This window comes from Erythrolamprus reginae, chromosome Z (assembly GCF_031021105.1).
Source record: "Erythrolamprus reginae isolate rEryReg1 chromosome Z, rEryReg1.hap1, whole genome shotgun sequence".
Taxonomy (NCBI): Eukaryota; Metazoa; Chordata; class Lepidosauria; order Squamata; family Dipsadidae; genus Erythrolamprus; species Erythrolamprus reginae.
In genome coordinates this window covers 55,634,491-55,648,803 of record NC_091963.1, presented here as the reverse complement: position 1 = coordinate 55,648,803, position 14,313 = coordinate 55,634,491, and the positions used below count along the sequence as shown (strand labels likewise).

Below are 14,313 nucleotides of genomic sequence, written 5' to 3'. Positions count from 1 at the left end.
TTCCAACCCTCTTTCTCACTGACACACACACATAAACAACAAAACACACACATGCGCGCACGCACATACACACAACTTCAGTTGCTTTGGAATTTCATTCTTTTTGCAGCAGAAATGATCACCGGCTTATGGTATATCTACTCTTAAAGTCTGGGGAATGTCCTGTCAGCAGATTGTATAAATGTGCTCCACGAATCCCTCAAATAAAGACAACGCTGAGGAGCTAAAATTCCGGTTCCAGTTAAAGGAATCGAGGTCTTTCAACTGATATTAAAGGAACTTGATAGAGCTAAATCGTCTGCCAAACGATATACACTCCAGAAACTGCAGCGGCGCAGAATTGTGAGCGATGCCGCTCCGCCTTTCAAAACGCGGTAGGGGGTGGTGGTGTAGGAGTGGTGACGTCAAGGGGGTGGCAAAAATACGTTGACGTTGCTTGGCGGGCGGAGCGCCTCTTACCCCTCAAAGGGTCTTCTTGGGCGGTGAAGGTTCCTTGTGGAGAGGTTGTATCAGGCCGTCTGAACCTTGGGATATTTCGTATGAAGCTATGGTATCCCGGTTACTTGAAGAAACAGCTAAGGCGGGGAGCGGCAGCAGGCAGAGCGGTTACTGTGACAGGAAACTGTTGATGTAATACGCCAAGCGCCTAATGACTGGCTTGTAAGAACAAGGGTTTGCTTCAGTGCTTTAGTAATTTCAGGTTTGAAAACTTATTGAGGGTTTGTCTGAGTTGTTATACGACTATCTCCGCTAATGTCCTTCGCTTAGGCCTGTGAAGTCTTGAATCCAAGTTGGCATAGCGCGCGCATGTGTGTTAAATACCGATCCAGGCACTCTCAAAAGAAGCTAAGAAATAATTGGATTTTGGAATGGCATGCAGCTTAATGGGTCTATATTGTATACCATTTTCTGTTATATAATAAGTTCATTTTGTCTGCATATTTTAGTACATAAAGTTAATTACCTTAAGCTTCTGAAAAACTTTTTATAATTTTAACAATTCAGAATCTTTGATGGATATCGTAACTATACCGGTAGACATGTCTAAATAAAATAGCCCTACAACATTTGCTGTTCTAGAAAAAATAAACATGTTTAGTTTACTGATCAGTCCTTCTATAGGAGGCTTCCACAAAATCCCAATGTTGTAAATTAGATTGGAAAATCAAACATATTGAAAGAAGACGTTAGCTAACAATTTCTGTATTGTTGAAAGACAATGACAAGTTAATTTTTTAGTAGTCTTACATTTTTTTAAATACACAAAAATTTAAATAATGGAGAAGAGATCATTTCATCAGCAATAATTCTGATTCAATCCTATATAACTTTCTTGTCCATTTCATCTTAACTTTGAATTGCAGGCCAAGGTAAGCAGCTATAATATTTTTGTATCAGAAACATTGTGATTTATTGTTTTGAGAAGACATCTTCTTTTCATCAGTTTTTTTAAGCTATCACATTTTTGTTCCACAATGTTAAGCAATCAGTAATTTCCACTACTTTTTCTGTTTTATTTTGTATATATAACTAGCACTACAAAATATACATTAATGATTTTTTTCTTTGTTTATAGAAATTTAGGATCAGTTTGGAATCCAGATTAAACAGAAATGTTTTGCCATTGGTTGATAGTAAGGAGGTAAAGTTTCTTTGCACAGTTTTTAATATACCATTTAAAATGGTTATATTCATTTGAATAAAAAGTGAATTGAGTTCATAGAATCCTTAAATTGATTTAATAATTTAATCTTATAAATTAGTCTGAAAATATAGGTACTCTTCGACTTAAGACCATAATTGAGTCCAAAATTTCCATTGCTAAGTGAGATAATTATAAAGTAAATCACTGCAGTTATTAATCTAGCAACATACTTGTTAAATGAAACTGGCTTTTAAATTTATTTTGTTTCTCAGAATTTTGCAAAAGATGAACTGCACCTGTCATAAATAGAAGCTAGTTACCAAGCATTTTGATCATGTAACCATGAGGATGTTGAAATTTTCATAAGTATGAAAAATAGTTATACAGTAGCTCACTTTTTCCTATGCTGTTGTAACCTAGAATGGTCAAATCTAATTTTGTTGGCTTATCCACCCTTAATGTAACGTGTCATTACCCTGAACAAAACTTTTGTTTGTTTGGCTAACAATTTTTGTTTGTTTGTTTAAGGTTATGTTTCAAGAAACTACAATTGCAGGCAAGAGCATTATCTGGGGCTGATGCTATAAATGCTCTGCGACCATTCTATTTTGCCGTACATCCAGATTTTTTTGGTCAGCATCCCAGAGAAAGGGTAAAAAACATCTATCTTTTAAAGATACAATTCTATATACTGTATTTTTCAGACTATAAGACACATTGGTTTATAAAACGCACCAAGATTTCAAAGAGACAAGTAAGAAAAAAAAAGGTTTTGTTCTCCCCAGCTCCAGGAGCATTCTGCAGGCCTCTGCATGCCCTGTTTTTTGCAAAAAGGGGCCTATTTTTTCACCCATTTTTGCAAAAAATGGAGTGCACAGAGGTTTTAGGCCTGCAGAGTGCTTCTCTGGGTGCTGGGGGAAGGGAAAAATACCCCGATTTTTCTGAAAAATACCCCAAATTTTGCCTGTTTTTTTGAAAAACTAGGGTGTTTTTCCCTTCCTCCAATATCCAGCAGCAATCTGCAGGCACCCCAAACCCTCTGTGCACCCCGTTTTTCACAAAACCAGGTCAGGTTTTCACTTGTTTTTTTGCAAAAATGCCTTCATCCAACCCCCAGAAGCACTCTGCAGGCCTTCCAACTATCTGTGCACCCTATTTTGGAGACAAACAGGCCAATTTTTCCTAAAAGGGGATGCAGGGGTAAGGCTTTGGGAGGCCAAAAATGGCCCTATTTGGTGTATAAGATGCACCAACATTTCCCCTTTCTTTTAGGGGGGGAATAGGTGCATTTTATACTCCAAAAATATGCTAGCTTATTTTACTGAAATGATGGCAGCTGGACTGAAGAAGCTTTTTGGGTGAGAAGCAAAACATCTTCAAGCAAAAAAAACAAAGTCCTGTTGCCTTTTGAAAAAGCACTTTTGGGACAACCATGACCTGGATGACTGAAAATCTCCATAGAAATTTAGCAAAATGAAATCACTTTCCTTTTCTTGTTTCTTGTCAGCAGTAACATAGTGAAAAAGCAAGGAAACTATTTTTAATTACCATATTTTTCAGAGTATAAGATGCAACTTAGTTTTTGGGGAGGAAAATAGGGAAAAGAATCTGCTTATCAGATACTCATCTGGCTAGTGTCCTTAGTCTGGTCAGCTTCAGCACATTATTTTATCCCCTGATTAGGGCTTTAAAAAAACCTTATTCGGCAAGGCTAACAATGAAAGCTTGCAAGCCAATAAGAGCTGGGAACATCATTAGCTCCTGGAAAGAAACATTGGAGCAAGTAGAGTAATGAAAAAAACCCTACAAAGACTTAGGGCTTAGAAAACATTCTTCGCAGAGAGTAACAATGAAAGAGCTTGCAAGCCAATAAGAGTTGGGAACATCATTAGTTCCTGGAAAGAAACATTGGAGCAAGTAGAGTAATGAAAAAAACCCTGCAAAGACTTAGGGCTTAAAAAACATTCTTCGCAGAGAGTAACAATGAAAGAGCTTGCAGGCCAGTAAGAGCTGGGAAGATCATTAGCACCTGGTTAGGGCTGGAAAGAAACACTTGGAGCAAGTAGAGAATGAAAAAAAACCCCTACAAAGGCAGGGTTTGGAAAACATTCTTAGCAGAGAGAAACAATGAAAGAGTCTGCAAGGTAAGAGCTGGAAAGATCATTAGCAACTAGTTAGGGCGGGGAAAAAAGCTACAATCAGAGTATAAGACACACAGAAATTATCAGTCTCTATTAGGAAGGAAAAAGGTGTGTCTTATACTAAAAAACCCCAAAACCCCGGTATTTAGACATCTGAATTTTCAACATACGTAAGACTGCACTATTTAATACTTCTAGGTAACTCAAGTTTGTACTTAACTTGTAGCTTGTTAATCTGATGTAGATGTTGTAATGTAGTATTTTTCACACACAAAACACTTGCAAATTGTTTACTATTGAACTACTTAAAGAGGCATCCTTTTGTAAGAGATAAAGATTATTCTTTTATTATGCTTTTGGAACATATACATGTATTTATAGATCAGACAGATTAGATAAATTCGACTGATGTAAAAATGAAAGCACCAGTCTAAAAACTAGAAGAAACTGAAATACCATGAGTTCTGATCCTGATTTATGCATGAAACCAGGGGGGTTAGATTGAGCCAATCACTTCCTCTCTGCCTTAGGAAGAAGACAATGGCCCTGAAAATATCAAGAGTACACACTCAGAAAGAACTTGGATATGAGAAAAATATTGCTTACTCAAAATAGAGAAATTAAAATATATGCAATTAACTGGAACATTCTGTAAAACAGTGTTCACCTGGAATTTGGCTAGTCCCAACCTTCTTAGATTTAGAAAAACTATTAAAACTTGATATATATTCTCTGAGTCTTCGGAGAGGGCAGCATACAAATCTAACAAATAATAATTGCTGTACATACTCCTGGTCAGTTGGAGGATACTGAAGAAGTTGATGACTCTGATACAGATAGTATTTATGAATTAGTGGCAGGCCCTGGGTTACAGGTATCAGAACAGGTGGGAGGCCAGCCACAAGATGTTGCTATGAGTCCAGACTCCAGTGAAGAAGAGACAAACAATCGCTGGTTAAATCCTCACTTCAGAAGAGTTCAAAGGTGCAGGGAGCAAGTGTTAGGAAAAAGATAAGGAGAGGAACGGGTTAATTACTGGAGTCATGAATTCATCAAGTCAGAGTGCCAGCGGGGAAGAAGGGCGGAGTTTTTCAATGTTGTGATCCATCATGGAAGTGTATCGTTTTGGCTCCGAAGTGAGTTAGCTTATTCATTATTATTTCGCAGCTATTCCTGGTGCTTTTGAATTACGCTGTATAGACATAAATCTTAAGATAAGGGAGAAGGCATGGAGGAAAGTTTGTGTGCTCTTCTAATTGCTAAAGATAAAGAAAGAGGAATGTGACTGTATTGTATTTTTAATATGGAGGAGAGGAGAATAAAAATGGAGGTTTTTTGTTTATGAAATCCTGCATTCAGTAAGCGTTATTTTCAATGTAATCAAAGTTCTACCAGAATCCAGAACAACAATAATAGTAATAGTAATACAGTGATCCCTCTATTATCGTGAGGGTTCCGTTCCAAGACCCCTCGCGATAATCGATTTTTCGCGATGTAGGATTGCGGAAGTAAAAACACCATCTGCGCATGCGCGCCCTTTTTTTCTATTGCCGCGCATGCGTAGATGGTGGAGTTTGCGTTCCCCGCCGCCCACGCAAAGGGGAAACCCCGATTCGGCTCCTCGCTGCTGCTGCGCTACCGAGCAGATCAGCTGCTGGGCGGCCGAAGGAACCTTCCCTGGGTCTTCCCCCTCTTGCTGGCGGGCGGGCGAGCGGCGGGCATCAGCGAGGAGCCGGGGTTTCCCCTTTGCGTGGGCGGCTTGGAAGACCCAGGTTGGGGGTTTGGGGGGTGCTGGGAAGCCCCCCAGGCCGGCTGCGACCTTTTAAAACAGCCGCGCCGCTTCCCAGCTGAGTCCTGAAGCCAAACGTGGAAGTGGGTTTTTAAAAAATTAATATTTTTTTTTAAATCGCGATAAAGCGTTTCACGAAGCTCGAGATCGCGAAACTCGAGGGATCACTGTAATATATATATTTGGCAGACTTGGAAAATGGAAATTATATCATTTGTTGTTGTTTTAGCAATTTTGATAACTTCTTTATTTGATTGGTGTTCCCCAATGTATGGTTTTTATTAGATATATGTTGTTTGAATTCTGTATATTTATTTAGATATACAATCTCTCATCGATTTGAGTTAGCATATAATTCTAGTTAGTCAGGTTACTTTACTGATTCACCCTTGGGCCATATCAAAGTGCAGATTTCCAGAAACAAATTATTATTAAAATGTGATAAAAACAATTTAAAACTGAATTGGATAAAATACAGTTTAAAATGAAATTGGAATGAAATAAAATAATTTAATATATACCGGTAGATAAATAAAGTATGATAAAATTATATTTCAGTATCACCCCTAAAATCTAACCCAATCAGTCTGACATACACCAATCTCAACAGAATCATTTTGCTTTAAGTACTCTGCTGCGTTAAATGTTATTTTCAGATTCTGGCTGCACACAAGGTGAATTGTTTTGATATGGGGATATAAATCTATTAAAATAAACATGTAAATGTTTCATTAGTTGAATGATTGCTCGGATTCTTTGGCAAAGACAGTGGCAAAGGTGAATTTTCTTCATTTACCATTGAAACAATCATAATGTGTTACTTTTTACCTTAATAGAAATTCTGCAGTATTCTAAACAATGCCATATCTTTCATTGTGACTGAAAAAATAAAGTTAAAGAAAAATATTTGTTCTTCTGGAATATACTGCATTTTATTAAGTAAGGTGGTTGTAATCTATTTCTCGGAATGTATCTGCTTTAATTTGTAATCAGTCTGTGCATTTGAGTATTTTGTTATTTTCAGGAAATCAATGAAAATTCTCTGAAAAGATTAAATGGATATTTGGAGAATCTCCAGAAACCAGGCTTCAGATCATTTAAACCAACTCGACTCACTTTTTATGTACGAGAGAGAGAACAAAGCCATTCTAGTGTCCAAGAACCATTTGGTACTGCAGGTATTTTTAATTATTGGAATTTTACTAAATCACTGACAGATTATGGTAACTTGACACTCCTCTTGTGTTTGAAATTGTTTTACATTATGTGCTAGGAAATCTTCAATACAGGGTGCATTCAAAAAGTAATGCAATTTTTTTAAAAAAAGTAATATATTGAACAGATTTGCACAAACATTAAAATTCTTCAAAGTACTCTACTTGGGCCTCTACACATTTTTTCCAGCGACTCTGCCATGACTGGTACGTGCCCTGGAAGGCTTCTTCGGGGACCTCTCGCAACGTCTTCGTCATGGCTGATTGGATCTCTTCTATGGACGAAAAACACGCCTTGCTACAATGCGCTATGAGTCCGCGAGTTTCTGGCCAAACACCAGGTGCCAACGCTGCCCCACATCCCCAATAGTCCTGTTGTCGCCCCAGAAGACTTCTTTTTGTTCCCAGCCCTGAAAGTAACCCGTTTTTCATCCATAGAAGAGATCCAATCAGCCGTGACGAAGACCTTGCGAGAGATCCCTGAAGACGCCTTCCAGGGCACATACCGGTCATGGCAGAGTCACTGGAAAAAATGTGTAGAGGCCGAAGGACAGTACTTTGAAGAATTTTAAGTGTTTGTGCAAATCTGTTCAATGAATTACTTTAAAAAATACATTACTTTTTTGGACGCACTCTGTATATCTCCTTAATATAATCCCAAATTCTTTTCTATATCCATAGTGACTTTACTATTCCTTTTGTCAGTATATATAAATGAAGTATTTATTGATTTATATTCATCCAATGACTTAGAAGTTACAATGATGCTAAATATACAATGGTTACAGTTGGTTCTTAGACATATACCTGTCTAAGCACTTGCATCACTATGATCATGAGATTTCAGTCTGGGCATTTGGATACCTATTTGTACATATGATCAGTTACCAAGCATCTGCAATGTCATGTTTGCTATTTGCAATCTTCTCTGCTATTTTCCACAGAAAGTTAATGGGGAAGCAAACAAAGAAAGAAGCAAGTTTCTAGAGTGGCCACATACATCGTTCTTAAACCCATGCAGAACTCATGAAGCCCTGCGTACTATTCCGACCTGCTTAGTGTCTCTTGTCTATCTTATGCACCCCCCTAACTTCTGAATCATCTCTTTATGCATCCCTGTATACCCTCTCTGATCTGCACGGCACCTCTCATGCAGCTACATGCACCTTTCCTGACCACCTCCACATCCCCTCACTCTCTTCCTTACCTAGAAGCAGCTACTTGCTTGCTGGCCTGGAATCTGCAACGTTGTACAGACTTCACCATTGACTTTGATTGTGGAAATCCAGCAAGAAGTTGCCTTGTTTAAGCACTTTGGAATTCAGTTGATGATATCAACCAAGCTTGTGGGGATTGCCATTGGTAAACTATGCAGTCAGACTTTACATTGATTAATGACAGAAATTCTAGTCCCAATTATTGATATAAGTTGAGTACTTTCTGTAAAACTGCGTAATATCTTGCCTGATTTAGCAGTAGGATATCATTTGAAACTAAAAGTTATATGCAGTTTGGGGCTTAGCTTTTTTTCCTGTTATTAATATTTTTCTTATGAGGGGAAGTTTGGCATAGAGGTCAAGGCATCAGAGTAGAAATTAGAAGACCGTGAGTTCCACCTTCATCACAAAGCAAGATGGGTAACCTTGGACTAGTTACTTTTTCTCAATTCTAGGAAAGAGGCAATGCGAAATTGCTTCCTAAAAACTTTGCCGGGAAAATTGCAGGGAATTATCCAGGTGATATCTGAGAATCCAACATGATTATACAGAAAAAAAATCCCTGAGAATGTTATTATGGAAATAATTTCATAATTAAAAATCTCCAGGAGAAAAAAAATCTTAATTAGATAAGATATTCTTCTCAATCTGGGGTCCTTCATGCTATGTGTTTCATCTTAATATAACTGGAATACACCAGGTTGATGAGAGTGTTGTAAATGAATAATGTATAGTTTGTTTGTTTATTTTATTTCATTTATATACCATTTAATTGAGTACAGAATTACAGAAGATTGTAAAATATAATAATAGATAAATTATGCATAAAATGGATAATTGTTTTGAATTGTCAGTGTAATTATGTTTATATAGTATATAGATAGTAGCTTTATTTAGAAAGTTTGTATGTTGCCTCTTGTTGTACTGTGTGGTTTATATAAAAATAGTATCCATTTATATATTTTATCAAGTTCTTGTAGATCAAATATCTGACCAAATATAGTAATAATCAAAAATAAGATTATAAAGCTCTTTATAGGAAAATCTATTGCTATCAATCTTAGTACAAATTCTAATGAATTCATGCAGCAGAATTTGTTTCAAGTATTCTCAATAGAAATCAGATCCTTATAACAATCTCAGACTTAGCATTATGATTACTAACTATAAAAGTTTAGTCTTCAAGCTCTGATTTGCATTGTTTTTAAAAGTATAGAAACAATATAAATGCATTCACTTAAATACAATCTTGTTCTGTTTATTTCATAGGATTTCGAGCAGTGAGTTTTACTTTGCACACCAGAGACTTGTTAAACACAGTGTTAGATATCTTGAACTCCTGCAGTTTATCTACAGACCATGTCCAAAGCTTGAATGATAGTATAAATACTCAGTCTGTGCAGGAAACCAAAAGAATGTTTCATAGGCCTATTAAATGGGACAAGACATATTACTCTTTTACTGGATTCAAGGATCCTGAGGAAGAACTAGAGCAAGCCCAGAGGATGGAAACTACCCTGAGGTAGTGATATAAAAATATGCTCAGTTAACTTCTTTACAAACTATTCAGTTTGAAGCAGAGATCTTGCCCAGCCAATAAGCCCATTGTCTTTCTTTGACCATGCACTTTTATATTTTAAACTTTATATCAGCAAACCGCTAGATTTTTGTCTAGAAAAATGTCTTTATCTGCATCAAATACAGTAATACCTCGTCTTATGAACTTAATTGGTTCCCAGAGGAGGTTCGTAAGGCGAAAAGTTTGTAAGACGAAACATTGTTTCCCATAGGAAACAATGTAAAATGAATTAATGCGTGCAAGAAAAAAAAAAGCAAAAAAACGCCGCCCGGCTGTCACCTTTTGAAACAGCCGGGCGCTTCTCAGCGTTCTCCCAATGCCGAACCCGGAAGTTCGGCAAAACTTCGGGTTCGGTTGGCTGCCGAGAAGCCCCGCTGCCCGGCTGTTGCCTTTTGAAACAGTCGGGGGGCTTCTCGGCGTCCTCCCGAACCCAAACGCCAAACCCCAACTTTTGCCGAACTTCTGGGTTCGGCGTTCGGGAGGCTGCCGAGAAGCCCCGCTGCCCGGCTGTTGCCTTTTGAAACAGCCGGGGGGCTTCTCGGCGTTCTCCTGAACGCCAAACCCGGAAGTTTGGCAAAAGTTCGGGATTGGCGTTCGGGTTCAGGAGGTCGCTGAGAAGCCCTGCCACCCGGCTGTCAGCTTTTCAAAAGAGCCGCGGAGCTGTCGGGCCGGTCGGGAGGCTCAAAAGGAGATGGGGAATCCCAATAGGGAATTCCATGGGCGGAGCTTTGACGTCACGAAGACGTCCTTCCTGGAGTCCACATTTCGGCTGGCCTGAAGTTCTGAAGAAGAGGCAAAAAATTTCCGAACCCCGGGTTCGTATCTTGCATTGTTTGTATGGCGAGGGGTTTGTATCACGAGGTACCACTGTATTTTATTTCCTCCAATTTTCACTGCAAATATTGAAGTGAAAGTATTTGCTTTTTAGATATACATTCCCGAAAAACATTAGCTAAACACGAATGTATTTTCATTTACCGTATATACTCGAGTATAAGCCCACCTGAGTATAAGCCGAGGCACCAGTTTTGCCACAAAAACTGGGAAAACTTATTCACCCGAGTATAAGCCGAGGTTAGAAAATGCAGTGGCTACTGGTAACTTATAAAAATGGAAACCAATAAAATTACATTAATTGAGAAATCAGTAGATTAAATGTTTTAGAATATTTATTTTAAAGAAAACCAGTAAACTAGCTCTGTAAATTTAAAAGAGGGTAAACAAAAGCAATCTGGTAATAACAATAAATTAAAAAGTAAAAAAAGTAGCTCACTTAGCAACCAAGCTAAAACCTATTTCTAAACCTAACCCAGGGCTCTTTAAACTTGACAGTTTTAAGACTAGTGGACTTCAATTCCCAGAATTCCTGCACCAGCCATGCTACTTCAGGAGTAGGAGTTGAAGTCCACAAGCCTTAATCTTTTCAGGTTTGAAGACTCTTGCATTTTTAACCCTAACCCAGGGCTCTTTAAACTTGACAGTTTTAAGACTAGTGGACTTCAACTCCCAGAATTCCTGCACCAACCATGCTACTTCAGGAGTAGGAGTTGAAGTCCACAAGCCTTAATCTTTTCAGGTTTGAAGACTCTTGCATTTTTAATCCTAACCCAGGGCTCTTTAAACTTGACAGTTTTAAGACTAGTGGACTTCAACTCCCAGAATTCCTGCACCAGCCATGCTACTTCAGGAGTAGGAGTTGAAGTCCACAAGCCTTAATCTTTTCAGGTTTGAAGACTCTTGCATTTTTAACCCTAACCCAGGGCTCTTTAAACTTGACAGTTTTAAGACTAGTGGACTTCAACTCCCAGAATTCCTGCACCAACCATGCTACTTCAGGAGTAGGAGTTGAAGTCCACAAGCCTTAATCTTTTCAGGTTTGAAGACTTGCATTTTTAACCCTAACCCAGGGCTTTTTAAACTTGACAGTTTTAAGACTAGTGGACTTCAACTCCCAGAATTCCTGCACCAACCATGCTACTTCAGGAGTAGGAGTTGAAGTCCACAAGCCTTAATCTTTTCAGGTTTGAAGACTCTTGCATTTTTAACCCTAACCCAGGGCTCTTTAAACTTGACAGTTTTAAGACTAGTGGACTTCAATTCCCAGAATTCCTGCACCAGCCATGCTACTTCAGGAGTAGGAGTTGAAGTCCACAAGCCTTAATCTTTTCAGGTTTGAAGACTCTTGCATTTTTAACCCTAACCCAGGGCTCTTTAAACTTGACAGTTTTAAGACTAGTGGACTTCAACTCCCAGAATTCCTGCACCAACCATGCTACTTCAGGAGTAGGAGTTGAAGTCCACAAGCCTTAATCTTTTCAGGTTTGAAGACTCTTGCATTTTTAACCCTAACCCAGGGCTCTTTAAACTTGACAGTTTTAAGACTATTGGACTTCAACTCCCAGAATTCCTGCACCAGCCATGCTACTTCAGGAGTAGGAGTTGAAGTCCACAAGCCTTAATCTTTTCAGGTTTGAAGACTCTTGCATTTTTAACTCTAACCCAGGGATCTTTAAACTTGAGAAGTTTTTAGAAGCCTGGAGAGAGTTCATGCCGTGTCCCCCCCCCCTTTAGCTTGCTGGCTGGCTCGCTGGCTGGATCTCCCTCCCACCCTGATCCTCCCTCCTCCTCCTCCGTCTCCCTTTATTGCCCCATGTGTTGTTGGGGGAAGCAGATTTGCTAAAGAGATCCACTTGGGAGGGCAGCAGGGAAAGTAGGAGGAGAGCCAGACTAGCCCACAGCCCTGGGGGAGAAGGAGGAAAGAGGCTGTCCTCCTCCTTCTTTCCCTGCTACCGCGCCAAGTGGATATCTTTAGCAAATCTGCTTCTCTCTCCGGCTGGGGGCTTCTAAAGCCTGGAGAGAGTTCATGCTGTCCCCCCCCCTTAGCTTGCTGGCTGGCTCGCTGGCTGGATCTCCCTCCCACCCCTGATCCTCCCTCCTCCTCCGTCTCCCTTTATTGCCCCATGTGTTGTTCAGGGAAGCAAATTTGCTAAAGAGATCCACTTGGGACGGCAGCTGCAGCTGCGAAGGAAACGGAGGAAGAGGAAAGAAAAAAGAAGCCTCGCCTCTTTCCTTTCCTCCTTTTCCTCCAGGACCGCAACTGACAGGAGAAAACAAAAGAGGAGAAGAGGAAGCAGCCGACAGCATATTTATTTATCGGTATTTAAATATTTTAAAAAGAAAAAAAGCAAGTGAGGAAATGAGAGAGACGAGCTGCAGGGCCCCGCCCCGCTGCCATTTCTATCAATGTCTCACCCGGCTCCAGTTCTTCAGGCCGCTCCGTTTTTGAAGCAATGCCTGCCGGGCTCCAGCGGGGCGCCCTCTTGTGGTGACTCCTCAGTGGCCCGAGTATAAGCCGAGGTCGGGTTTTTCAGCCCATTTTTTGGTCTGAAAAACTCGGCTTATACTCTAGTATATACGGTAACATCTCATGAACAGAGAAGATTCTGTTTGAAAAAAATCTGTAAAGAAATGTAATTCTATATGCAATAAGTGTAGATAGCATTAGAATCTTAAATACATGTTTACAGCCGGGGTGCGCAGGAAGTGGAATGGTGGAAATGGAGCTGCATACACAGCTCCATCACCGCCAGCCATGCATGCGTTGTGTATGCGAGATTCAGGTTCTGCGCATGTGCAGCAGCCAAATCTCGTCCTAGCCAGCAGCAACAGTGCCCCCCTGTAGGTGGGCCCAGAGAGCGTGGTGCTTGTCCGGCGGGTGTGGGATGCCTCTGATGCTGCTGCTGATGCGGCTAGCCGTTGGCCGCGGGGCTGGGTGCTGCAAGGCGCAGCGATGGCGGCAGCGGTCAGTCCCGGCCAGGAGCCACCAGCAGAAAGAAAACCTCCAGGAAGGAGAGCAGCTCGTGGAGACTCTGGCAAGCGAGTGACAGGGGTGACGGGGGAGCGTTGTCTCCCAAATTAGCTACTTTCCTTCCTGGAGGATTTCTTCCCGCTGGTGGCTCCTAGGTGGGACTGCTTCGGGCCACAACTCTGAGCATGTACAGGAAGCTGAAGGATGGGCGCGCACGCGCGAATCCCCCCCCCCTTTACTGAATGGCTGCCCATTACTCTTTACAACTACAGCATGACTAGAGAATCTTGGAGGAACAAGGCAGGGGGCATTGACTTGTATGCTCAAAGAAACTACTTCCAGTTCAAAATTATATAAAAGTAGACTATAGCTAATTTTTAAATTATGCATAAAATGGATTTTGTACTGGGTCTTAACTTTATACTGGTTATATATTGTTAGTGCTTATAGCCATTAGATATTCTTCTGTTCTCTCATGATTTTTAACTTTTTAACTGAGAATAGCAGACTCCCATTAATAATATTTTGTGCCACTAATTTTTAAATGCAGTGGTAATTTGTATTTGTTTCTTACCACCTCCTTTGTAGCTCCTGGTTAGATAATAATGAAAAAAGTGCCACGAAGAAGCTGAAGGACAGTTTACCACTCAGAAGAGAATTAGATCGTTTGAAAAATGAACTGTGTCAGCAGTTGCAGCTCTCTGATATTAGGTAATATATTAAATTTTTGGAGAGTAACTTTTTTGTAGAATTTTCAAGATAAATAGATAAATAGATGTAAAATAAACAGGCCCCAGCAAATACATTTTAAATTATGCTAAAACATGTGTCTGATGAAGATTATTATATATAAAGTATGAGAAAAATAGTTTTTACTTTAAAAAAACCTGTATCACAAGTGCTTTTCTAAGAAATAATTG

General features: G+C 39.7%; 1 protein-coding gene across 9 annotated transcripts in view; it reads left to right on the top strand.

Moving 5' to 3' along the window:
* Positions 1-307: 307 nt before the first annotated feature.
* TCAIM (T cell activation inhibitor, mitochondrial) overlaps positions 308-14,313 on the top strand; it is a 115,928-nt gene continuing 101,922 nt past the window's right edge. For 3 of the 9 annotated variants that reach the window (XM_070729579.1, XM_070729583.1, XM_070729587.1), the window contains exons 1-6: positions 409-700; positions 1,577-1,642; positions 2,174-2,297; positions 6,600-6,753; positions 9,276-9,528; positions 13,982-14,104. In XM_070729579.1, the coding sequence (XP_070585680.1) occupies positions 1,614-1,642; positions 2,174-2,297; positions 6,600-6,753; positions 9,276-9,528; positions 13,982-14,104 (683 nt within the window). In that variant the 5' untranslated portion in view covers positions 409-700; positions 1,577-1,613. The other 6 variants (XM_070729581.1, XM_070729584.1, XM_070729585.1 and 3 more) reach the window with 6 other exon arrangements.